The sequence below is a fragment of the Chenopodium album genome, chromosome 9, assembly GCF_948465745.1.
Source record: "Chenopodium album chromosome 9, dcCheAlbu1.1, whole genome shotgun sequence".
NCBI classification, from domain to species: Eukaryota; Viridiplantae; Streptophyta; class Magnoliopsida; order Caryophyllales; family Amaranthaceae; genus Chenopodium; species Chenopodium album.
The window spans coordinates 3,410,719-3,437,547 of record NC_137842.1 but is presented as its reverse complement, the minus strand read 5'-3'; the positions used below and the strand labels follow the sequence as shown (position 1 = coordinate 3,437,547).

Below are 26,829 nucleotides of genomic sequence, written 5' to 3'. Positions count from 1 at the left end.
TCTTGTTAGGGCAAGGGTTCCATGGTGATATTGCCGAAATAACCTTGGCACTACAATGGTACTATTCATAAAAGACAATGGTAAAATGGTAAATTGATAAGTGGTACTATCGCCTACATCAGCACTCCCATGGTAAAAATTTTCATATCAAAAAATGACCTCTCATCTTCGTATGAGACATTTGCAATGTCGTTCTAGCATTGGGCAACAATTGATATCAAGATTCATGAAGCAACTCATGTTGAGGGTGGGCCGCTAAGAAGTCACCAGTGGCCGGGCCCTCAAGCAGAGGTGGTTTTGTGCTGTGGTGGCCATCTAGATTAGACAAGAGACAAGTCACGTACGGTAAAAAAGAAAGAGGCTAAGGGCCTATCCTTTTCAGCTTAATTTCAGTTCAGTTCAGCTCAACTCCAATTAGTTCAATTCAATTCACCTCCTAAGTTAGGATATTTAAGTCATTTAACCTCATAAATGCGTGCATTCTCAAGTAAAAGCGAATGACAAATAGTGGGCCAGTTGACCAGATTGGTAAATAAAAAAAAACCCCTTAACTTACTTTGGCGACAATTTGATAAAAACAATAAACTCAAGAGACGTTTAGACCAAATTTTTTTTTTTTTTTCGACAAACTCTTAAAAGACCCTACTTTATTTCGTTTTTGCATTTTTAAATATTTTTTTTTTCATAAAATTTTGCTAAATTCAAATACCAAACTTCCAAGCCTTTTTTGTTAAAAAAATTGTTTATAAAGGGTTGGAAAATTAAGTAAAAAAAAATATTTAAATGTTTTTTTTTTCTTCAAATTGTAAATTCTTTAAGAAAGGTAGGAAAATTAGGTGAAAAAAAATTATATTTTATTAAAAAAATCAAGAAAAATAAACTAAATTAAGCAATTGTGAGTAGGTTATCATAAATTTCTGTATAAATTATCGTTTAAAATTATTTTTTTACCAAATTATCGCCGGAGTTATATTTTTACTCCTTAAATTATCACCAAGGCTAAAAAATATCGAACTGATTCGAGTTTGTCTGTTTTAAGAAACAAAGTAAGAAACCGAGCAACAAGAATTGATCAATCACCGTCGTAAACCAGCAACTACGGCAGCCATGGACGCCGTATTCAAGTCCATCGATGTGCGCGATCTTCTCTCCGCATCAGACATCGACGACCCATCATCGCCGCTCTCTGCGCCGGACCTCCGCCTACTAATCCACCGCCTCGACGCCCATTCACACCACATCAAATCCAAAGTTCAATCCTACATTTTATCTCATCACACCCACTTCGCCGACCTCCTTTCTCTCTCCTCCTCCACTTTCTCCGACTCCCTTTCTCTCTCCTCCAATCTCCACTCCCTTCTCTCTCTTCTCTCCCACGACGATGATCATCGTCAGATTCTGTCGACTTTGAAGGAGATTCAATCTGGGGTTTCTGAGTTGGAAGCCACGAAGAAGAAAGCGTCGATTGTGAGGGTGATTGTGAGATTGAGTGGGAATTTGGGGGGTGTTAAGGAGTTGATGAGAAATGGGGATTTTGTTGAAGCGGCGAAAGGGGTTAGGGATTTGAAAATGGCGTTGAGGATTGGTGATGTTGATGAGGAGAGAGAAAATGAGGAGGTTGTTGTTTATGGGTTGCTCAGGAAGCAATGGTTGCTCTGCTTTGAGGAGGTAAAATTTGTGTAATTGATTGTAATTTTTGTTGATTAGGGTTTTGATTTTTATTTTGTTTGATTTTGGTTTTTGGGGTTTTTATTAGGTGTTGTGATGATTGGTCTTTTTATGGATGAATTGCATTTGGGTTTGTAGATTCAAGATTTGCTTGTCAAGTTTATGAGCAGTGTAGTGAGTTTTGACCCTCAATTGGGTGGAATTCGGGTTGTTTATCGCTCTAGCGTTGGTGATGCTCATGGCGTCGAGCTTCGTACAGTATTGGAAGCCATGGATGTAAGTTGTTATTTTGTTGCAATGTAGTGAAATCTTAGTAAGCTTTGTAAATCCTCATTGTTGATTTGATTGAGTGTATGATGATATTCGGCGATAAAATTCGTTATTTTCCTATAGTATAATGCAGTACTTTGTTTATAAATGTGTTGAATATAACTCCTATTTACATGAAGATTTGCTTAGTTGTCATGATAGCTTCAATTACTTATATTAATTTTTGTGGCAAATTACTAGTATATTATCTTGTTCTATCTTCCAGGTGTTGGGAATACTTGATTACGGGCTTGCAAAGACCGCTGACTTGTTTATCAAGCATGCCATTGCTCCTGCAGTGAATTTTAAGTCCCCAGTTTCATTTCTGGAGGAATCTAGTGGTAGCCAGGAAGAGAGCAGTGGTACAATCTTGAAGATAATCTCAAGTTCAGAGTTGAAGGTAATATCAGTGATATAGCTTTTACTATTGTGAATTTGGTCTCCTCTGGCTCCTCAAATTGTATTTTTGTTCTGTGCCAACTGCCAAGCAGTCACGCTTAGATATGAGAAAACAGAAAGTGTGTTAATGAACTTGGTACTGGTAAAACTCCCTCTGTTTCATAAAATAGTGCCCATTTCTATTTTTTCACGTGAATGAGGGTAGTGGAGGGTGTTTGTAATACTGTTAAAAGTAGAGGTATGTTTTATGAAAAAGTAAGAGAGTAAATATGACATGTTATGAACCTTTGGATATAGGGTTATTTTATATGGAAGAAATAATAAAGTAAATAATGACACAAAATTTTGGGGAAATGATAGGGTTTATTTTACATAGGAAAGGTAAAAAAAGTTGGTGTATTACACAAAATTAGAAAGATTGAAAACAGGCAAAACATATTGGTACACCAAAAATGGAATATAGGCACTATATTATGGGACAGGGACTAGTAAGTTGATAATTCACTAGACATTAATATGCATTTTACAGGGTAAAGATCGCCACATGCTATACACTGTTAGACTGATCCTTCTTCTTGGTGTAGGCAGAAGACATGGATTGCAACGCTTTGTTTACAAGAATGACGAAAGCTGTCAAATTCATCTACCACAATGTATGTCTTGAAAATGGACCTTGGATGCGCTGTTTCGGCAAATTGACATGGCCGAGGATGTCCGAGCTTATTATTTCAAACTTCCTCTCGAAGGTTTGCTTACAAACACTTCACTTTTATTGGTCAGATTTATTTTTCTTTACATTTTGATCTGACTTCGGTTTGCTGTGCTGACTCTTTTGTATCTGTTTACCCAGGTTGTCCCTGATGATGCTTCAAAGTTGGCTGATTTTCAGAAAGTTATGAACTCTTCTTCTGAATTTGAGACTGTTTTGAAGGATATTATGTTCATTTCCGAGTCTGATAAGAATGATGAAAGACTCAGCAACTTTGCTGATAATGTGGAGGTGCACTTTGCTGTGAGGAAGAAGACGGAAATGTTGGCAAATGCTAGACAGTTGATTCTGAAATGTGACTTTACTGTTCCTGAAGTAAGTTTCATGAAAGCTATCTTGTATCCTTGTGTTCACCGGCTGGATTAACATACTAACAATTAGCTATCAGGAGTTTGGCAGCAAAGGACATAAATTCAGAAATAACAGACACAGCGAGTGCGCTGTCAATTTGCTTTTTTCGTCAGAGAGGTGTATAGTGTCTCATGCTTCTAGCCAGTTGATGAAGTTGGTGCATCAAACACTTAAAGTAAGATAATTATTTATGTAGACATTGCCTCACTCATTGCTCATTATTATGATTTTCATGGCACTAAGCTTTCTGTTTGGGCAACTTTTGAACTTATGATGGAATTATTTGTAGCTGTGGCTTGTATAATGTTAATGATATCACAACTATTTTGATTTTTCATGTTCAATTGGACCACATGGATGATTCTGATTAGCTGATAAGCCCATTGAATTATCAAAATTGCCACACTTAGAGTAACTTTACATGAAACATTTGTTCCTCCATTATCTCAGTTATACCAACTCTCCAGAATTTTGAAATTTTGTCATTTCACTATTTGTTTGGCATGTTTGTGATTTCATGTTAATAGATAGAATTGATAACTTGTTTATGAATCTCTGTAGGATGTTTGTTTGTCATCCCCACGAGTGGCGTTGGAATTCTATCATGCGGCACGAGATGCTCTATTGCTTTATGAAGCTATTATTCCAATTAAGGTATTCATGTTGAGGAGTTTTTACATCAATATTTTGAATATGAATTCCTGTATTATTATTACATGCTTACTAGATACATAACTCATTGCCATTAGTATCTGGCACCTTTTCAATGTTAGAGAGATGTCTATGGTATTCTGAATTTAAATTTGCATGGTTGTTAATAACTTGTTCAGAAAGTAAGAGTTGCTGGCTTTTGATATTTACTTATTTACATTTTACTATGCCAAATGGTTAGTTATGCTATGCAAGATTTAGGTGCTTCTTTAATTAGTATTTACAGTCAGGGTGATTTTGTACTCATAAAATGTTTTACTTACCCCACCAATTTATTTGGTTAGAAGACACTTTTTTTCCAAAACAGAATCATATACACACATTCTAATTCTAGATAATTTATGCGTCATCTGAAATTCCGCCATCTAAGTTATGGTCACACTTTATTTTGGTGTGAACATTAAGGAGTAACATTTGTTTAGAATAATTATTCATTGAGTCGAAAACTTTTTCCATTATATGCTGTTATTTTTTCCTTAAAACTGTTTTTCAGTAATTTTGATTTTATTTACCAATTTCTGGATTTCATTTCCAAGAAAAACCAGTAGGATTTTGGGAGTGTAGGTGGTGATGGAGGCAGCATCCTTAAATATTAGTGTGGGTGTTATTTTGACATTAGTTCATTGCATTAGTACTAAACATTTCATTTTTTTCATAAAGTGATGTATAATAATACCTGGTATACAGACTGTCACATTCTAATTATCTTAACATAACTAGTTTCTCATTTGTGAAGTTAGAGCGACAGCGTGATAGCATCAACCAGGCGGCTGTTCTGATGCACAATGACTGTCTGTATCTCTCTCAAGAAATCCTGGGCCTGGCATTCGAGGTATGATGAATTGTTTGCTATTGTAAGTCCTGAGTATGTGCTCCTGGCCACCTGCTTAAAATCTGTAATTTCTGATTGATAAATTTTTGTGTGACAAAACCTGTTATCTAGATTTAGCATTCAGAATAACCGTTTATTTGACCACCAGTCAACCGCTATGAACTGAGAATTGGAATATCTAAAATTCTTTTTTAGCTTACACGTCTATCATTATTGTATTCAGTACCGGCCAGATTTTCCTAGCTTCATAAAAGAGCATGCCATATTTGTTGATATAGCTCCTAGATTACAGCTGTTGGGAGAAGACATTCTTCAGCAGCACATTCAAGTTACTATATCCAACTTGAAGGAGGTATGGATTACTTTAATATTGATATGATTTATTTTGACATATTATGTATCTGCTTTCTATTGATGCTACCAATTTATGTTTTTTCTTTTCCACTATTATGAATTCAGGCTGTAGATGGCGCTGATGGATTTCAGAATACTCATCAAATGCCACAATACGAGTCTGTGAAGTTTAGTTTAGAGCGGGTGAACCATATAACTGTATCTTTTTGGTTGTAAAACACTTCTGCCTATGTTGGTGTTGTTGTGATGTCATATCACTTTTCTGTATCAGGTTATTTTTATCATTGAAAAAGTTCGAATTCTATGGGAGCCTGTCTTACTGCCTTCGACTTACAAAAGGTGTATGTGCATGTCTCTGGAATCAGTTTTTTTAAGAATCACGCAAGACATACTACTCTTAGATGATATAGCTGCTGAAGAGTCTCTCCAAGTGTGTAAAACCTTGATTATGTATATTATCCCCCCCCCCCCCCCCCTTCTGCCGGAAATGACTGCGTTCAAATGTATTGATTCCTTTATCCTTGTATCTTCAGCTTCAAAGATTGATTCAATTGTTGCTGGAGAGTCTGGCACCATTGCTTGAGGCCCTGAGTACTATTCAAAATGATAAGAATTCTGATCAGAGCTTTTCACGTCCACTTGAAGCAGACATTCCATCTTTGGGAAAAATCAGAAAACTAGCAGGTATTATATCACCACCCTCCCCCCCCCCCCCCCCCCCCCCCCCCCCCACCTCCTTTTTCTTTGCAGAGATGGGCAAAAAATCCAATCGTGTGGGTTTTTATTCCAAGAATTTGCTCTATTGAATCAAATTGCTCCAGTTTATGTTGGGAATTTTGGTAAAATGCCCATGGATTGGATTTTGCCTACCCTGAGATGAATTATTATCCAACAATCCCCCCTGCCTCGAAACAACTTACATTCTAACAGGGTTAATTGAACTGTCTGGTCTGTTGTTTGATTGTTTTCTCTTTTATGGTAGAACTTCTTGACATGCCACTGAAGTCCATCACTGAAGCGTGGGAGTTTGGAGACTTGTATGGTTGTGGATTTATTTTAACAGAGGTATGCTAGTTCTTGTGAAATGGAAACTTAGAATTCGATATGTTTTTGGAGGTTTATAGGTTTTATAAGATGCTAATTGTTGCAGGTTGTAGATTTTATCAAAGCCCTATTTACCGACTCGCCATTGCGAAAAGATTGCCTGGCTAGAATATACAGAATCAACTTTTAGAAAGGATATCGTTTATGTCATCATGTACAAGCCACAGAGTTCCATTATTTCTTACAGTCTGCTCAATACCGGAACTACAGAGGATAGCAATCACAGCACTATAGTCTTCTCTTTTTCACCCCCCCTTTTTTTTTCTTAATAGTTCATTTCCTTCCAATTTCTAGGGCTCGTTTTAATGTAAATTCCCTGTAAAATGTGCATTTTGAAGAAAATTTTGTCTGAGGATGAAATGTCTAAAGCTTGCAGAAAGCACTAGTGTAATGTTGTTGCCTTTTCAACAAGTAATTAAATTTTTTTCCTTTTATTTATTTATTTTTTTTGACAAAATTAATTAATTTTTTTTCCTAATGTTCCTTAAAAAAAATAAATAAATAAATAAACTAAGAAAATTTTTAAATACTGAAGCTAATAGATATTGTTATTACATAAATTACTCTGCATTATTATTATTGGATTTAATTCCATGTTTTTTGTTCACAAATAATACTTCGTATTAAGTTTTACTGAGTATGAGCTATACTACTCAATGATCATTATTTGTAGCTATATATAATCAAAGTTGTGGTGAATGTTAATGCCAAAATGTTACGGGGTGGCCTAAAAAAATCTCAACATATCAAATGAAGACATTGCATGAAGAAAGCTAACCTAGCATTAGCATAGTAGCATATGACATTATGACTTGAGTCTTAACATTTCCTGAATAAAATGCACCACAATTATTACAACAAGAATAATATATATATATATATATATATATATATATATATATATATATATATATATATATATATATATATATATATATATATATATATATATATATATATATATATATTGTAAAATTTAATTATGTATCAGAAGCTTGCCATGAAAGATAGAGAAAAATATTTTAAGCTTGTTGATTATTGAGGAAAAAAACAAGGGCCTTAGAAAGAGAATTAAATAAATTAATACTGTATTAAGAAAAATAATTTATGGATTAAACACATAGTTTTAAGATATTCATTTGATTAGCAAGAAGAAAATAATTCAGAGTAATTTTTTAGGTAAATAAAGAAGAAAATAATACTTTTTTTTTTTTTTTGAAACAAAAGAATGTATTATTTTGAAAAATATATATAAAAAATATACAATTGATTAGTAATAGTTTTTTTTCCTACCGTGTATTAATTTATTATATGAAATAGTAGTTAGATAGATGTGTTTTTTTTTTTTTTTAAGTAAAATTGAATGTTAATTTAAGAATAGTAATAAAAAATACTGTGAGCCTTTTCTCAAAAAAAAAAAAAAAAAAAAAAAAAATACTGTGAGCCGCATGAGACCTCTAGTTGTGTTATTTAAATTATGTCCAATTTGCAAAAAATTACCAATGAAAAACTAGATTAACAAAACGACCAGTCACTGGTCCGACGTGTAAAACTGTGATTGGGTATCACACGTATCTGTGGGTCCATCCGAAGGGTTTTTCTTCTTCTTCTTTCACAGCGTCGTGAAGCTTCTTCTTCCCCAGATCATCTTCTTACCCTCTCTGAAACATACACTCCCATCTCATTTTATTCTTAAGAGAGCAAAACTCTGAAAATTTTGAGAGAGAATTGTAAACAATCAAATGCAGAAATCAGCCATTATCTTGTTAACATTATGTTTATTTTGCGCGCATACTAATGCATTGTACAGCGCTTCATCACCCGTTCTTCAGCTCACTCCCTCCAATTTCAAGTCTAAGGTTTGTTCTTTTTTTGATTTTGGTGAAGATCTGATTTGGGAAATCATTGTATTTCTGATTATATTTCGATTTTTCGAGTGATTATATCATGGGTATTGAGTAATTAGTTCAATTGTTTCTACTGTTTTCTGGGTTTTTGATGATTGTCGTAATTAGATTCTGGGTTTCTGGGTTAATAATTGCTAGCTCAATCCTCAATGCATTTATCTGGGTTTTGATTGAAATTTTGTTCTGATTGTTTGTGATTTAGATTGTGTTTTTCTCTGAAATGGGTTTTGATTGGTGTGGATGAATTTGGTTTGCAATTCAATTAGCAGGAATTAGAAGAATTCTGAGATAACTGGTATTTATGGCAGGTTTTGAATGCAAATGGGGTTGTTTTAGTGGAGTTTTATGCGCCATGGTGTGGTCACTGTAAAGCTTTAACTCCGATATGGGAAAAGGCGGCCGGTGTCTTGAAAGGCGTGGCGACGGTAGCAGCTCTTGATGCTGATGCCCACCAATCTTTGGCTCAGGTTGGCCTTTTGATACTAATCTCAGAGTTTATTGCCATGTAGTGTCAAGGAATTCGATGAAATGCTGATTAAACTTTGATGTTCATTACTATTATTAAATGATGTGATCATTAGCAAGCCATCTTATCTGTGGGTTTAATCTGTTGCCTGAATGATCAAGGTTGGTTTGGTGTATACTAATCTCTTAGAGGTGAAGAGGAAATGTGAAAGATAGAAAAGATTGAAAATTATTGTTGTGTATTTGCAAGAAAGGTTGCTGATGATTTTGGTTGTTGTATCCACTCAGAATTGTCCATCTTTATTCTGGATGATTATTTAAACTTCTAATGTAGTGATTTTTGAATTGTGAAGGAATATGGCATCAAAGGATTCCCAACGATAAAGGTATTTGTACCTGGAAAGGGTCCTGTTGATTACATGGGAGCAAGGGATGTCAAACCTATTGCAGAATTTGCTCTCCAACAGGTTAGTGATCTTTGTTAGTAGTTCGTTCTCTGTTGTCTGCTATGTACACTCAGCTCTACTGCTCAGGGTTTATGTGTTTTGTGCTAATGGAGGAAAGAGAAACCTTCAAACTCAAAAGGATTTGTAATTTTACCTTTCGAATTCTTATACTTTTCTGTTTCCTTTGTACTTAATGTCGTGAGAGAATTGTCACCTAATCATCTATTTGTTCATAATTCATATATCAAAGTGAATATTTTTGTTGACATCAATTCAGGAAAATGTCATTTCTTAGCATGAGTTAATGTCAATGTAGGATGACTATTAATTTACCATTCGCTGTGCTCTAATGTATGATGAATCTTACCAAATGGTTGCCACCAATAATAATCTGATAATGAAAACATGGAATACAACATCCACAATCAATATGTTATAAATTAATGGTTAGTGTGTTGACGTAGGCTCATTTATATTTCTGCCTTAGGTGGTTTGTCTGTTGAAGGTCTCTACACTATCTATTTTTTTCATGGTATGTATGTACTTGAGAATTAAAAAAATTGTACTATTAAAGTGGCATCCAACTTGGTGGTTTAGCTAAAACTACATGTCCTAGGTTGTTTGACATAAGAGGTTTTCATACCAATTTATTAGGGATCTTGCCTTCATCCAGTACAGTGTCGATGTTAATACTTAGTGTCTTGGTTAGCAAGCTGTTCTCATGAAGCAGTCTGAAACTATTTGCAAAGTGTGCTTTGATGTTTCTTTTTCTTTGATTGGCTTTGGCAGTTTGGCCAACATAGTCTGGCTTATTTTTTGGAAAGAGAATACACAAATGCTGAGATGTCTGAGTTGTGTGCAGGTAAAGGCACTTTTGAAGGATCGTTTGAATGGAAAAGCAGGAGGATCAAGTGAGAAGAAGTCTGAGCCTAGTGCATCAGTTGAACTGAACTCACGTAACTTTGATGAATTAGTGCTAAAAAGCAAAGATCTTTGGGTTGTTGAGTTCTTTGCACCTTGGTACGTTTTTGTACGGCTTTTTTGTTTGAATTGTCAATTTGTATTCTGATCCTCAAGATGTTTATACTATATTGCATCAATTGTCACGGGTGAAAAATCATCATAGTGATCGGCTTCTACCTATTATATTATCTTGTCTTAATAAATACTGTGCTTGAAAATGTTTTTCAGGGAGGTGCATTGGATTATGTAAAAGTTTGTAGAACAGAATCACTATTCTTGTCAACCATGTCTCTTATTATTGGCTGTAGGACATTAGCTGCACTTAAAGATGAAATTCTCAAAATATAATGTTGTTATTTCTGATTAAAATCATTGCTGTTGCTAATATACTCCTCAATTGGCTTGACGTTCTTTTTTTTCTTTCCCGGATTGTGTTTTGACCAATGCTTTTTTATTTTCAGGTGTGGTCACTGCAAAAAACTAGCCCCAGAATGGAAGAAAGCAGCAAGTAACTTGAAGGGTAAAGTTAAGCTTGGTCATGTCAACTGTGATGAAGATAAGGTAAATTTACCTTGCAAATACTGGTTTGTACCATGTTTATGTGTCTTGTTAGTCTCTTTTGGGATATAACATAAGGCTTATGTAGGTTGATGTGTTGGTCTTTTGTTCCTGTAGAAAATTAAACCCACCCCACTTTTTTTTTTTCCTTCTATTCATAATTTTATTTTAAGCCCACACTAGTGTTTTATGAACTGTATTGTTTTCCTTTGCTATAGTTTTCCCAAACCTCTATGTTTTTTACTCCAACATATAACCACTCCTTAAAAACTTTCTTGAATTTTATTCTTGGTTCTCTTTAGAAGTCCCTTAATTTTTCTTGAATGCTCTTTCGTTTTCTGTTCACCTTCTTCAAACTCTTTCAATGATTATTTTGTTATGTCCTTTTCTTTACATCGTATGATTCCTTATGACGATTCATGTTAGCCGACCCCAAATCATTTTGGGATTAAGGATTTGTTGTTTTAGTTGTTTAAACTTTAAATTTATCTCATGGGATATCAAACATTATTATTTTTTTTTTTTTTTTATAAAAAAACGGTAACTCTCTTGTCCTGTATAAAAACAAAATGTTTTAGTTATTAAACCTAACTCGGTGTCCCTTGCTGGATAGAAAGGGTGCTGCTGAACTTTTTGTTTCTTTGTTGAACGTATATAACACAGCAGGTGGCTTAATTCTAATTTTGTTGGTTTTTCAGTCTTTGATGAGCAGGTTCAAAGTGCAAGGATTCCCAACCATCTTAGTGTTTGGTGCTGACAAAGACAGCCCATTCCCGTACGAAGGTGCACGAACTGCTTCTGGAATTGAGTCATTTGCTCTTGAACAGTTGGAAACAAATACAGCTCCTCCTGAGGTTATTGAGCTGACTAGCCCGGTATGTTTATTACTACCTAGTTGCTTGTGGACCTTTCCAGATTTCATGAAAGTATACCGTAGTACTATACTAATAATACTGACTTGTTCTTTTTGAGTAGGATGTCATGGAAGAGAAGTGTGGTACTGCTGCCATATGCTTTGTTTCTTTCCTACCAGACATCTTGGACTCCAAGGCTGAGGGAAGGAACAAGTACTTAGAGATGCTGCTAGCAGTAGCAGAGAAATTCAAAAGAAGTCCTTACAGGTAATGTATCATTTTGCTTATTTTGTATAGATTTAGGATCTTTAGAAAGCTCCTTCTCAAAGCATTCTGTTATTTGGGAAAATCTAGGACACAAATTCCCTTACCTCTTTCTAAACCGCGGTACCCTGTGCGACTTAAGTTTGGTATTATATACTCTGTTGTACCCCCATGGATGAGTGAGTTAGGATATCTGGTGAATTCCTGATAGGATCCTACTACCATGCTGAGCCCAAACTGATAAAATTATTGTCTTGCAGCTTTGTCTGGGCGGCTGCAGGTAAACAGCCAGATCTTGAGAAAAATGTCGGTGTTGGTGGGTATGGCTATCCCGCTATGGTGGCTCTAAATGCCAAGAAAGGGGCCTATGCTCCACTTAAGACTGCATTTGAGCTTGATCATATAGTGTAAGCCTATCTATATTCTGTAATTCTAAAATATGTTACTTTTCACCAAGCTATTCTATCCTGTCTTTGGTAAATCTATTTATAAAATCATGAATATGGTGATGCAGGGAATTTGTAAAGGAAGCAGGGCGTGGTGGAAAGGGTAATCTCCCAATGAGTAGCACTCCTAAGATTGAGAATGTTGAACCTTGGGATGGTAAAGATGGTGAAGTGATCGAAGAGGATGAGTTCTCTCTTGACGAACTCATGAAAGATGACCTGTGAACTGTTTAAATTTATAGAATAGGATACTCACTTTGGCTTAAGAGAGTTTTTTTTTTTTTTTTTTCATTTCTCCTCTAAAATTAGCATTTTGGCCAACCACATTTACGTTGTATTTTATGGAGAACCCCATGTACTGTCAAAGGGATGTCTAATGACTTCCTGAGTTTTATTTAATGCTCCATTTGATGGTGTTTTGGCGAGTGGAAATGAATTGATCTACAGTTTATAACAACCAGCTTTATTTACATGCAGCTGAAACTATAAAATTTCTAATTATAGCCTACAGGTGACTACAGTTAATGGAAATGGATCAATCTAACTTGGTTAGAAGATGTCTATGTTGAATTGAAATATTGATGAATTTCATGGTTCTTAAACTTGGACACTCCTTTAGGTGTTAAGAGGATATGTTCTACGGCTTTGAGGCGAAGGATCCTTGGGTGATTGTACAAACTATGTAATTGAACTATATATCTGTACCTGTAAGATGATGTAAATCAGTTAAAACAATCAATCTCCTGTATTTATACCCACGGCTGTCTCTAGTTCTGTGAGAATTGAGACTATTCTGAGGGTAGCTCGGGAAGCTCCAGATCTGTCACTGCGAGATCATACCCTGGTCCTTTTCGAAGATGTTACTCCCAATCACAAATAATAAGACCTTGCTGCAACAAAGAATTGCAGGGAAGAAAAGGCATGGGAGCTTAAAATAGGGCCTATGATATGCATGTAGAGATACACTTGTTATCTTAGAGCCTTGATAAGCGCAAATCTCAAAAGGAATATAGCAATATCAAGCATTCGTGCTAGAGAAGGGAGCAAAGAAATTGTGCTTGGCCATAATCGACAACCAAGTTTGAGTTTAGAGTGGCTAAGGGATGTTCCCTTGTAATAATTGACATTTTGGATAGGTCTTACTAACATACGAGTAAATTGTTATAGTAAAAATTGACCTTTTTTCTAAGGAAAAAAAAGAAATAGAGAAGATTAATGGTTACAAAATTTTAACAAGAAACTCAAAATAACAAATGAACTGAAAAATATAAATTAAGTTATTAGGCTGAACAATTGTAGTATGACATGATAGAAATTACCTCCATCACCAATTTAATATCATATCATATAACTAATATATAAAGCTAAACTTTTAGCCAGACGATGAGGCAGCGACACTTGGCGTTCCAACTTTTCGCCAAGTGTCGTGCCACGTAAGATAGAGTTATATCGAATTCAATTGGTAGAATAAAAAAGTTAGTTTAGAATTTTATTTTCAATCAAATTTGGATAGAATTTTAGGATAAAATTGTTGATTTAGAGTTTTATTTTTGATAAAGTACCAATATTTCATAGGTACAAATTGAATTATAATTTTATTCAAAAAATAATTAGATTATAACTCTCATAAATTATCATATAAATTTATTTTTTGTATCATAATATTTTTCTGGAGTGAAGGAATTAGTTCAAAATGTACCACATCCATTGTTTATAATATATTTTAACCAATTAAAATAATATACTTCACAATCTAATATAATTTTATTACTGTGTGTAGACCTGTAAATCAGGTCGGGTCACCGGCCATTTCAGGCAGGGTTACGGGTCAAGAAATATTTTTCACCAATATTATTATTATTAGTCATTACATGTCTACAAGTTTAAATAGTCACAAAAACACATCAATTCCTAACTAATTTTGTATCAATGATATGTTTTAAAATTTGACATATAGATTAAAAATATATTTTAAAATTCAATAAACAACCCGGGCATCGCACGGGCACAAAACTAGTATATGTTTAAAGGGGAGTTTTTTCCCGAGTTTTTAGAGAGCCACGTAGGATCTAATTTTCTCAGCGCGCCGTGTAGGATTACAAATCTTAGTAGTAGCCAATTAAATAAGAGATTATTAATTTTTTTTTAGAATTAAATAATTCAAATGCCACATAAGCAAAATTGGCGAATGAGATTTTTAAGTTTAAATTAATTAAATATTAAATATTATCTTTTAATATTAGGAATCCTTACCCTATAAAAGCACCAACACTCAAAAAAAATGGGTTTCCTTATGAACAGTGTACTGCCCAATTTGCCCCTATATTTGTACTACCATTTCCTTATCTACAGTGCTGTGACTGATTTGCCCTCGAAAAAATGCATGTGCCTTATGCCTGCCAACTCACTAGCCACGTGTAGGGGTGGGTATAACGTGTCTGAGTGTGTATGACAAAGTGGGTGATTAAAGGTTTCATCTTTGCTTGATTTCTGGACACTTACCGTTGCTAATCATTGATTCAATTTGAGCTTTGCTTGATTTCTGGACACTTACCGTTGCTAATCAATGATTCAATTCGAGCTTACTTGCGATTTGCATGAATGTAAGGCTCAATTAGAGCTTAGTTTGATTTCTGGACACTTACCGTTGCTGGTCAGTGATTCAATTAGAACTTACTTGCGATTTGCATGAATGTAAGGTTAATTCCTCAATTTTAGTTATTTGTTTGCTTAGCTGATTAATTTTTGCCTATGGTTATTTCTTCGTTTAACTATTGATTAATGTACCTTTGTGGGATTTACAGCAGTTCAGCTATTGTGAAAATGGATTTGGGAGGACTAAATTGTTTGATCCTTTTTATGGTGAGCTTCTTAGTTATCCATTGATCTATTGTTTTGCATGATGTGTGATAGGGTTTGAGAGAGATTAGGCTATTGTTTGGTTTTCTCAAGTGTTGGGAAGTACGGTTAGTGTTTTAGTTTTGAGAGGATTAATTTGCTGTTTGGCTTTTCAAATCAAAATTAAATCATTTTTATTTCTGGTTGCAGCTGTTGTTCAAGTGTTGGGAGGTGGGATTAAGGTATGTAAAAAGAATACTTTGCTATTTTTTGAAATAAGCAAATTGTTAATTTTTCCTTATTGTGAACTACATTAGATTTTGTATATTTAGTTTGGGGTGTCATGATTACTTTATTTGATTTTTGCTTAGGCCTTTCACACAATTTTTGCTTTTACAGCTGTTTCTTTTATGCTGGCCGCAGCTCAGTCTTTTACCCAGTGGTTTTAAGATGGTGAACTTTATTAGCTATCGGTCTAGCACTTTCATACCAATGGGTAAATGCTTTCCTCTTCTAAGCCAATACTGATACAAGGCTCATCTAATTACCTGCTATGTATGGCTTAGTTTGTTTGCATTTGTTTGTCTTCTACTGCTTTGTGTTAGCATTTGTGTTACCATAAATTAAGGATACAAGCCAGTTCATCTGGTCTCCCTCATCTTCATTTTGCAGCAAAAAAAAAAAAAAAAAAAAAAAACAACTACACACACCATAGCATAGTCCCATGGAGGAGGTTACATTAGAGGTAATCATGAAATTGGATAGAGGCTTCTTTGCTGTAGTAATGACATTACATCTCTGGAAAACTAATCTTTGATATCACTGACCATGAACACAGAACATATATGAACTTGCTTCAAGGATTTCTTCAGAATCATGACATTTTTAAACTTGACAAATTGATTACATTGTTTGGATTAACTTGGCATGGTTAAATTGGTAGCCATTATTAAAATTAATTGGCTTCTGTGCACACAATATTTCACCAGCTTGGTTGCTTAACAAACTTTGTGTGATTTATTGAACAACAGTTAGTTTAAGTATAGTCTATATATTAGTGATGAAGTAAAGATTTAATGCATTTGTGTTGGTAGAGGATGGCTAATTAGCCTGGCATTTTTGTGTGTGGGCTGTCTTTTTAAGTCTTCTTTGGTTTAAAGTAAGTGTGGAATCTGGAATTTGTAACATGGGCTACCTTAGGTTATGGTTTACATGTTTTTATTGTTGATGATAAATCATGCAATTGTTATTGTAAAAGGGATCAGTTTTTGGTGAAGATATTGAATATTAATTTTGCTTTTTGCTACTTCTGTTGCAGAGTTATTAGCTTGCAATGGGTGGAGGTGCAGGTTCTCCTGTAAGTACTCCATTATTTACAGTTATGTTGATTTGCTTTTTTTTTTGGAAAGGGGGTTTGGAGAATTGCATTGCATTGCTGTTTTTGTTCAGTGTTGGTTTGGATGGTTTTAGTTAGTATGTAATGACTTTGTTGTGTTATCTATATCATGTGTTACATGCTTTGGTGGGTTTGTTTGTTTTTTTTTTGTTGCCTTTTCAAAGGGCCAGTTATATTGATTTGTTGTTTTGTGTATTATGTGTAGCTTGGCTTGGTAAGTTTCTTGCATTAGTTAGTATGTGGAGAGTGCTTTGTTGTTTTAAATGGGGTATGTTTTGCATGCTTTAGTAACCAGCTTTGTTGTTCTTTTGTGATATAATCGCATTAGCTATTTAGATGGTTTTGTTGTGTGCGCTCGATTTAGACTAGCCTCTGTCTGTGTCTTCCATTTTGTGATGTAACCAGCCTTGTTCAGGGTAATGTGTTACATGCTTTGGTAATCAGCTTTGTTGTTCTTCTGTGATGTAATTGCAAGAACTATTTAGCTTGTTTTTTTGTTTACCATGCATTTAGCCTTGCCTCTGTCTGTGTCTTCCAACAACACATGTTTCACTACCTTACACCTGTAGCTCAAGTGATAAGATGTCGCTGCACCAGTGTTAGCTACAATAGCATGTTTCTTATGTTATGGTATGCACACAGGTGGGTGGTCCTGGCACTCGAAAAGTGTCTATTTCTTTTTCCTGCCTGCTCCAGCAAGTTGTGGAGTATCTGAAAATTCCTCAGCCAGCTTACTACTTGGTTGATGCAAGGAAGAATGCTGTGAAGCTTGTCTTGGAGACTGACCCAGGCTTGGGTTTCTATGTTTATGAGGGTGGCCCAGCTAAAACAGTAGGAGAATCGAGTGAAATAGCTGCTGAAAAAGGCGTTCGTTCACTTAGGATGGAGTACAACATTCAGGTTGAGGACTTGACTTCTAAGAAAATTAAGAAGCTCCAACGCTGTGAATTTCTCTACCAGATGAAACGCATTGAGCTCGAGTCAATGGAAAGGGAGGCAGGGAAGGTGCCAGTCAAGTGGACAGATGTGCCAAACCACAAGCGCTGCAAGAAATATGTGTGCATTGATTACATGGATGTTCTGCGCACTCTAACTGTGGAGACTAAAGCACGTGTTTCGGCTGTGAACACTTTCAAGCTAGGACCAGAAAAGTTTATTTCATGGCTTACGATTTATGCTCCTACAATTGCTACTGGAATGGAATGCGTTTTTAGTGCTGCTCGTGCTGACTGCAAGGCTACCAAACAAGAGGCTGCTAGGAGGGCTGTAGATTTCCTGCGCATTGCATACAATCTTGACATAGTTGATTTGAACTATGACAATGGGGTTTATGCTGGTATTAAGTGTTCCTTGGCTAGGGAAAGTTACTTAGCGGCTAAAGAACGTGTATTGGGGATTCAAGGTGCTCTGCACTTAGCTCCTTTTTTAGGTGAAGATGGCTGCATAACACCTAAGTCTGCTGTGCACAAGATTCCAACACCTGCTCTTCCTCCACCTCCACCTCGCAAGCCAAAAGCTAGGCCATCTTTTAGTGACCGCTTCACTCATGAGCCATTTGCAGTGCCTCCTGAGTTGGACACCTTGTTTAAGCGGAGGAAGTTTGATTAGGGATCAGAGTGAAGCTACATAAGACCTTGTTTTGCTGGCTTACATGTTTTGTTTGTGTGTTCCTATAGGGCCTTAGATATGGCATATTAGCTTAGTGTGCTGCTTGTATTCCAGCTTATTTTGTACTGCTTTATGTGTTAGTTTTATTGGCAAGACATGGTGGATGTTTTCCCAAAATATAATGTACTCCAGCCTTTTGAGCTTTGATTAATGAAGTCTAATTTTCTTGCCATTGATCGTATTTTATGAAAATTCTTGTTCTATTGTTAAGTATGCACAACATGGTTAAGCATTACATTTTAGCAATTTGATCAGAGTGCAATTTTCCCTTGACAGGTTATATAGCTGCAGATGCATTGTAACACTGTTCCATTTATCGAAAGCCTCTGCAACGCCTATTTGCAACTTCTTGCTGTCACTAGCTCAGTTTATATTCCCACTATGCGTACATCCGAGTTCCTTTGCTTGTTTTATTTGTCTTTCATGCTATTCAAAGCAGCTTATAGATTATCTATTACTATTAAGCTGCAATCATTGTATTTTGGTTTTTTTAAATGAGAATGCTTTGTTGGTATCCAGATCGTGCTTTGGTTAAAAAAAAACCCTTGCAAAAAACTAGGCTTAGCAAACGTTTACAGATGATACAAGCTATGTCTCAGACCCCTGCTCCTATGAGGTGTTAGCTTGTTTTTCTTATCGCATGCTAAATAAATATTTTTGTTACTCTGAATTTTTAGGTTTTTGCTTGTTTTTAACAAGATTTTCCTATTGTTCAATATAGGGAGTTGGATGAAACAAGTTCTGCCACACATCAGCAGGAAGAAGCTGGACAGATTGAGCCTGAAGTTGCTTATGTAGGGCATTCTACCAACATAGTGGCTGGAAATTCAGCTGCCCAGTTTAATAGTAAGCACAGTTGTTTATGTTTGCTATTTGCAATATTTGGCAGAATTAACTGAGTGAGGTTAGGGACTGAGCTAGGTAAAACAACTACGCAGGCTGCCTGTGTTTGGATAACATTAAGGTAAGGTTCATTGTAGCTGAGATTATTTAGCTTTGCATTTGAATGGCAGATTTTTCGTTTACAGGCCCACAACTTTTGGCTGCTGATTCAACTGTAGCTAACATAGCACAGGCTGTGAGGACGGATATTAGCAGCGCTCCCTCAGACCGGTTCATGTTGTATAGGCAACTTCCTGAGAATTCAAGGTCTAGCAAACATAAGCGAGCACTAGCAGCTACGGAACAAGAGCCTGTGTCAGTGAGGTGCTTTACTTTTGCTTACCACAAGAACACATGCCTTGCTATATTTCTGTGTTTCTACTGATATTGGTGTTATGCTTTTTTTTTTCGTTTGCTATACAGAGAAATAGGTGAAACAAGTGCCCAGGGAACAAAACAAACACAGGCAAAAAACAACAGTAAGGCTTCCTTAAATGAAACTTTGTTTTTTAAAGCGTCTTTGCCCATTTGAAAACAGGTTAAAGGCCAGGTATATTTGTTACTAAAATAGTCAGCTCATTGCATAAAAAAAACTTGCTCAATTATATGAGACAGATTAAGTGAATATTATGTGATGCCTGATTACATTAGACCAACTTAACCACTAAATGTTTAGTGTTCCTGTAACTTAACATGTAATTTTCATATCACAGAGAAAAATACTGCAGCTTCTAAAAAAAAGGAGTCAAGCAAGCCACGGTTAAAAAGCCCAGTGCGTTTTCCTATGCATATTTTTACTAAGTTATTTGCTTATTTTTTGCAATGTACTATGCTGATAGATTGGCTTGGCATGCTTGGTTGAATATCAGAACCTCCAGCAGCTGTTGTTGGCTTAAAATTGCCTGCAGCACCTTTGAAACTGAAATCCCCTTCCATTTGCCCACATTGCAGTGCAAAAAAATTTGAACATGAATCACTTCATTTCTGCTGTGGAAATGGATCTGTTAAACTAGCCACTAATGAATACCCCCCTGCACTATATAGACTTTTAACATCTGATGAGGAAGATGCATCACACTTCAGACAATACATTCGATTATATAACAACTTATTTGCATTTAGCTCATTAGGTGGTAGATATGATGGCAGCATACACAAAGGAATATATGTTTTTAAATTGCATGGAAAAATTTATCATAACTTGCCTGATTTAATCCCTGATGAACTAGGCCCTAGATATTTACAGCTCTATTTTTATGATGGCCAATTTGAGTCAGCTGCTAGAGTAGATTTCTTTAAACAAGTAAGGCAAGATATTATAGACATACTTATGGAAGTATCTGCTCAAAATCCTTATGCTCGCTTTTTCAGATCATTAAAAGACCTTGACATTCAAGAAGATACACAAATTACTATCAATAAAAACACCGTTTTAGACCAGCGGGTTTATAATGCACCCACAACAGATGAAGTGGCTGCGATTTGGCCTGAAAACAGTTCATCAAGCGAGTCCAATGGCCCATACATCACAGTCAGAGGAAAGTCAACAGATTCTCATCGCATATACCATAATTATGGATGCTATGATCCCTTGCAGTATCCACTCCTATTCCCGCATGGTGATTGTGGCTGGGGTCAGGGTCTTGCCAAAGACAGCGGTTCAGGAGAGCAGCAAACAGACCCCATTACATCTTCAGCAGTGCATACAGAGGAAGATGCCCTTGCACAGGAAGCTAACCGTGAGTTTCATCTGCCTGAAGTTTTATTGCAGAGTGTCCTTTTCATTTTATGTTGCTGTTCACACAAATCATGCTTCTTTAAATGCAGGTTTAGCGGACGTAGGTGGTGCTTCAACTCGGCATATTTCTGCCCGTGAGTACTATGCTTACAAATTGCAATGCCGCCCAAACAATATGCTCCTGCGTGCAGGCCGATGTTTGCAGCAATATATAGTTGACATGTATGTGAAGATTGAGAACACACGCCTAGACTACTTTCGCCACAATCAGCAAACAATCAGAGCTGATTTGTATCAGGGGATTTTGGATTCCATTGAAAGTGGTGAAACAAATTCCATAAATGTCGGACGGCGAGTTATTTTACCCCCAACCTTTATTGGTGGTCCGCGAGACATGAAGCGGCGATACCTGAATGCCATGGCTTTGGTTCAACGCTTTGGCAAGCCTGATTTGTTTCTCACAATCACTTGTAATGCAAACTGGCCAGAGATCAAAGCAGAACTAGCTCCTGGAGAAACAGCTCAGAATTGCCCAGAACTTGTTGCCCGTATATTTCGATTAAAATTAATCTGTTTAAAAAAACAAATCATGAAGAAACAAATTTTCGGGAAAGTGGCTGCTATGATATATGTCATTGAATTTCAAAAAAGAGGTCTTCCACATGCACATTTCCTTATTATCCTGAAGCCTGATTACAAATTGAAAACACCTTCTGATTTTGATCATTTTGTATCTGCTGAGCTACCACCCCACAGCTCCCCAGATCTACGGAAAATAATAGTGCGCCATATGATGCATGGCCCCTGTGGAGAAGCAAACCCTAAATGTGCATGTATGGTTGCCAAAAATGATAACTCTGCCTCATGCAAATATGGCTACCCAAAACAATTCTTAGAAGAAACAACAAACCATAATGATGGATATCCAGTGTACAAGAGACAACATACAGGAGAAAGTGTACGAATTCGAGGTTCAAACCTTGATAATCGCTGGGTTATTCCATACAACCCATACCTTTCCGCGTTGTTTGACTGTCACCTCAATGTAGAAGTTTGCTCATCTATTCAGGCTGTTAAGTACTTATACAAATATGTTTACAAAGGGCATGACAGAGTATCTTTTAATGTTGTTGGTGAAGAAAATCAAGCCGTAGATGAAATTTAAAGGTTTCAGTCTGGTCGATGGGTTTCACCATGTGAGGCAGCTTGGAGGATTTTTGGCTTTGACTTATTTGAGATGCACCCCCCTGTGCAGCACCTTGCAGTGCATTTGGAAAACATGCAAACATTTCAGTTAAGGAGTCATGAGCAGCTTGATTCTGTGGTGTTGAATGAACGAAGATCCAGAACTCAACTAACAGAATTCTTCAAAGCAAATGCAGCCTCACTTCGAAGTACAGGATATCTCTATAGCGAATTCATTGAACATTTCAGGTGGGATTCCACTGCAAAGGCATGGTTTCAGAGACAAAACAAGAAACTGGTCATAGGTCGGCTGGCATGTGTTACACCTGCAGAAGGAGAACGTTTCTTTTTGCGGCTGCTTCTTGGCAATGTACGCAGTCCTAAATCGTTTTCTGACCTCCGGACTGTGAATGGAGTGCTATGTGCGACTTTCCATGAAGCAGCTATTAAAAGAGGGCTCTTTGAAGAAGACAATGTTGTTTATTCCTGTTTGTCTGAAGCTGCAGAAATTCATATGCTAGGAGCCTTACGTCGGCTATTTGCAGCTGTGTTGGTCTTCTGCGCTCCGAGCAACCCACGTACACTATGGCAGCACTTCTATAATGATTTATCTGATGACTTTAGGTATACCTTTCCACAAAATGAAAGGCAAGTTTTGCTGCTGACAGTACAGTCAGTTGAGAAGCACTTAGAGTCAATGGGCAAGTCATTGGCTCATTTTCAGCTGGAACATCTACAAGAAGAAATGCCAGAAGAACTACAGAGGACAAAGGATATTATTGATGCTTTGGATGCACCTATTCCTCAAGAATCAATTGATTGTAGAGATCAACTAAATTCAGCTCAGCAAATTGCCTTTGACAAAATTATTTTTCATGTTCAAGCAGAAAAGCCTGGTTGTTTCTTTGTTGATGGCCCTGGAGGGACTGGAAAGACCTTTCTGTACAATGCTCTATATGCAGAAGTGCGCTTGGCAGGAAAAATTGTGCTTCCAACGACAACATCAGGAATAGCTACAGCAAATATACCTTCTGGCAGGACAGCACACTCACGATTTAAAATTTCACTTGATTCAGAAACATCGCTCGCTTGTGATGTTCCTAAACAAGGCAGCTTGGCTGCTTTGATTAAAGAGACAACATTGATTATCTGGGATGAAGCTTCAATGGCAAGAAAGGAGAACATTGAATCTGTTGAGCTCCTGCTCCGTGATCTCTGTGATCCAGATCAGCCATTTGGTGGAAAAGTTATAGTCTTCGGTGGAGATTTCAGGCAGGTTTTACCAGTTGTTCCTCACAAGACTCAAAGAGAAGCTGTTGCAATAAGCCTGGTTACTTCACATATTTGGCCCTGGTTACAAAAGCTACATCTGACTGAAAACATTAGAGCCAAAGCAGATCCCCCATATGCATCTTTTTTGCTGGGTTTGGGAAATGGCGAGCTTCAGGCAACTGAGAATGCTTTTGTGAATGTTCCTCCTCACATTGTGAATTATTATCAACAAACCGAGGAACCTATTGATTATCTAGCTGCTGTTGCTTTCCCTGAATTGCAACATCCTGCCTTTACACCAGATATTTTCACAGAAAGGGCAATCCTAACCCCATTAAATGATGCAGTAGACTCAATCAACAATTTCCTGATTGACAAGTTCCCAGGAGAAGCAGTTGTTTATAAAAGTTTTGATAGCATCCTAGATGATAATTGTGCTATCTACCCAACAGAATTCTTGAACCAGCTTGCCCCAGGTGGTATGACACCACACGAGTTGGTTCTAAAAGTTAACAGTCCAGTAATCTTGCTGAGGAATATTGATCCGGCTGATGGCCTATGCAATGGCACACGTCTCATATGCAAGTATTTCAGAAGAAATGTTATTGTTTGTTCAATAGCAATTGGTCATCGTAAAGGAGAGCTTGTATTCATCCATCGTGTCAACCTCCGGCCTCCATCATCAGCAAAATATCCGATTCAGTTTGAGCGTATACAATTTCCTCTGAAGCTCAGTTTTGCAATGACTATCAACAAATCTCAAGGGCAAACACTAAGCCAAGTCATGGTTTATCTCCCACAGCCATGCTTTTCACATGGTCAATTGTATGTTGCATTGTCAAGGGCTAAGAAATCGGAGAAAGTGACTGTGATCATACCCCAGCCTGCTGAAATTCACAACACACCAGTTCTGAAAAACATCGTGGCTTATGATGTCTTGTGACTATCTGGCATAACATGATACAATATGATGCAGGTATTCTAAAATTGCTTCTATACTTATTCATAAAAACAAACATCTTTTTCTTTTTGTTAATTTCATTTCACTATCCTATTATGCAGGTTTGATGTTGTAGATCTTTGGAGTATCATTTTGGTATATAAAGCTTTTTTTGTAATATTTATTTTACAATCATTATTGATATATAAATATGCAACATTGAAATGCCTTGCAGTATGTTAGAAACACTATTGCTCTGTTAGTTTACATGCTCCTATTCAAATTGCAGCAACACTATTTGGACAGGTTTACTTCACATGTACATTTCTATTTTCTGTTGCAGTTATTGTTTCACAATTATGCTTTGACCAAGCAAAAAAATGATATTCAATGCACATCTATTATATAATGCTCATTATTAGGTGCCAAAAAAGACATTATCAAGAATAAAAAAATAATTTGGATATAGTTGTTACCTAACTAGATGTTGAACTGATGTAGTAAATAATGAGCTAAAATTTTCTATGAGATTACAAATAGAGGGGGAAAAAAAACAACAAGATCAAATACTGTCTTATATTAATTTTTTACAATATGCCTAGGATAGCTACCACAATCTCATTTGTTGAAAAACCCTTTTTTTTTTTTCCTTATTACATTGTTATATATAGTGCCCCTACATTCTATTACCCTCAAGACAGTAAAGAAACATAGCTTCAACTTCACAGAATAACCTTATTAACTGCTGGACAATACACTGATTCAAGTCATGAACACTTTTAGTGCAGCCCTTTCTTAGTCTTTCAAACAGGTCACACTCAAGCTTAAAAAAAATGCTTTTTCCCTAGATAACTATAATTATAGCAACACTTCTTTTTCTGCTGCACCCATCAAGCATCACAATAACAACAGATAATACTTAAATCCTAGGATTTATGTGGCCCACAATGATGATTTCCAAAAAGAAACTTCTCCTATTTTAAATTCACATAACATCTTTTTTTTTATAGCTAAATTAGATCAGTAACTGATTACTCTATTATCTACTTGCACATGTAACCTTAGTTTATTTCACTACAAACAACTTATTAACCACTAGACATAACTATGTTTCAGTGCCTATACTTTTATTACTTATAATATCACTTCAGATTTTACTTGTATAATTATTACTCTGCAGATTTCCTTGGGAGAGATTACTCACTACATCTTTTTATTCGATGGACAATAAGCTGTATCAGGACATTCTAATAACCACTAAATTATAAAGGCCATTCAGCTTTAACTTGTCAATAAGCTATTTGCTATTTAAGATTCTTATACTTCTAGAGAGCATTTACTCTCCTTCTATTCTCTGCTGCTTTGCTCTGCTGTTCCCGTGTACCACCAAATTCTGCCTGCCATTCCAGTTGAAGAAGGTAAGCACTTTAATGATGCTTTGCTGAACTTAACATCTACCTGTGCATTAACTTCTTTTCTTCTCATTTATTTACTTGCATGCAATTAAGTTATCTGAATTGCTTTTCATGTGGCCTTAATTTAATCTGGATTACATCTGCACACATGTTTTTATTAGCTATTTATTTTTGCTTGCTTTGCATTCAGCCAACCTATGTAGCTATTTTACATGCAGTTCTTTACATAGAAAAATCTCATCCTTTAAAACTTACTATCATCTTGCCAGTAGTTAAGCCACATGTACACACTTATTTTGTATTATGCCCTTATATTGTTGCCTATATAGAAGATTCTTATCTTTTTAAGCTTATTATCATCTTACCAGTTACTAAGCCACATGTACAGCAGTTATTTTGACTTATGCCCTTATATTTGTTAAACAAGTTGAAAGGACCATGTTCAGTATAATATATATCAGAAAAGCCATGTCTTTAAGAAAGTTGGTACATGGACATAAAACTATAAAGGGACTTTGGTAGAATCTGTGGTTGACCTACTGTTATTGACTATATTAGTAAGAAATACATCTAAATTTTTTAAAAAAACTTACTCTTGACTAAGGGCTGCTGAGAAAGTTGCTTAAAGAAATAACATCAGATAATTATATGACAAGCTGTATATTATGATATAAATCAGCTCAAACTGCCTATACTATGAACAAAAAGTAACCATATTAAAGAAATTCAAGCTTTCATTTAAACCACACAAGGCCACTTAGAACATTCCACAACCATACACTGAGCACAACTTACTAATTAACAACATAGTACACATAACTAGAAGTAAAATATTGTTTATTACTAGAGCAACAACATAAGCCTCTGACTACTTAGAAACACAACTACATTTAAGTTACAAATGCCTTGCTGCAGCTTCAGATACCCTTTAAAAACAACCACCATAGGAAGCATCACTTCCAGGAGAATATGAAGGGCTGGAGTGGTGATGAATGTCACTCAAGTTAAGCGTAGGCTGAGGCTTGTAATTACTGGTCCCCTCTTTTGGTGCCTGTTTCTTTGGGCTAGGCTGCTTATCTTCAGGCTCAAAGCAGA

The 26,829-nt window shown here is 36.0% G+C and overlaps 4 protein-coding genes across 5 annotated transcripts; all 4 read left to right on the top strand.

Annotated features, from left to right (window-relative positions):
• Positions 1–982: 982 nt before the first annotated feature.
• LOC145559402 (centromere/kinetochore protein zw10 homolog) lies at positions 983–6,935 on the top strand. 2 transcript variants are annotated; one of them, XM_081620824.1, is made up of 14 exons: positions 983–1,668; positions 1,807–1,944; positions 2,204–2,377; positions 2,961–3,122; positions 3,227–3,460; positions 3,537–3,671; positions 4,058–4,150; positions 4,944–5,039; positions 5,263–5,391; positions 5,499–5,576; positions 5,665–5,823; positions 5,927–6,077; positions 6,376–6,458; positions 6,544–6,935. In XM_081620824.1, exons 1-14 carry the CDS (start codon positions 1,108–1,110, stop codon positions 6,625–6,627), a joined length of 2,277 nt encoding a protein of 758 aa, XP_081476950.1. In that variant the 5' UTR covers positions 983–1,107; the 3' UTR covers positions 6,628–6,935. The 2 variants fall into 2 exon arrangements, with proteins under 2 accessions (XP_081476950.1, XP_081476949.1); XM_081620823.1 differs by having other exon boundaries at positions 984–1,668; positions 3,534–3,671.
• Positions 6,936–8,152: 1,217 nt separating this feature from the next.
• Positions 8,153–12,817, top strand: LOC145558268 (protein disulfide isomerase-like 2-3). Its single transcript, XM_081619455.1, has 9 exons — positions 8,153–8,356; positions 8,713–8,871; positions 9,223–9,336; positions 10,178–10,335; positions 10,740–10,839; positions 11,535–11,711; positions 11,812–11,957; positions 12,215–12,361; positions 12,469–12,817. The coding sequence occupies exons 1-9, from the start codon at positions 8,240–8,242 to the stop codon at positions 12,623–12,625; spliced, it is 1,275 nt and encodes a 424-aa protein (XP_081475581.1). The 5' UTR covers positions 8,153–8,239; the 3' UTR covers positions 12,626–12,817.
• Positions 12,818–18,593: 5,776 nt separating this feature from the next.
• LOC145559293 (uncharacterized) lies at positions 18,594–22,087 on the top strand. Its single transcript, XM_081620721.1, has 7 exons — positions 18,594–18,687; positions 18,822–18,918; positions 19,024–19,148; positions 19,316–19,508; positions 19,608–19,663; positions 20,054–20,923; positions 21,012–22,087. The coding sequence occupies exons 1-7, from the start codon at positions 18,594–18,596 to the stop codon at positions 22,085–22,087; spliced, it is 2,511 nt and encodes an 836-aa protein (XP_081476847.1).
• A 114-nt stretch (positions 22,088–22,201) lies between these two features.
• On the top strand, positions 22,202–24,322 carry LOC145559292 (uncharacterized). The gene has a single exon (XM_081620720.1). The coding sequence runs from the start codon at positions 22,202–22,204 to the stop codon at positions 24,320–24,322; it is 2,121 nt and encodes a 706-aa protein (XP_081476846.1).
• The last annotated feature ends 2,507 nt before the right edge of the window (positions 24,323–26,829 follow it).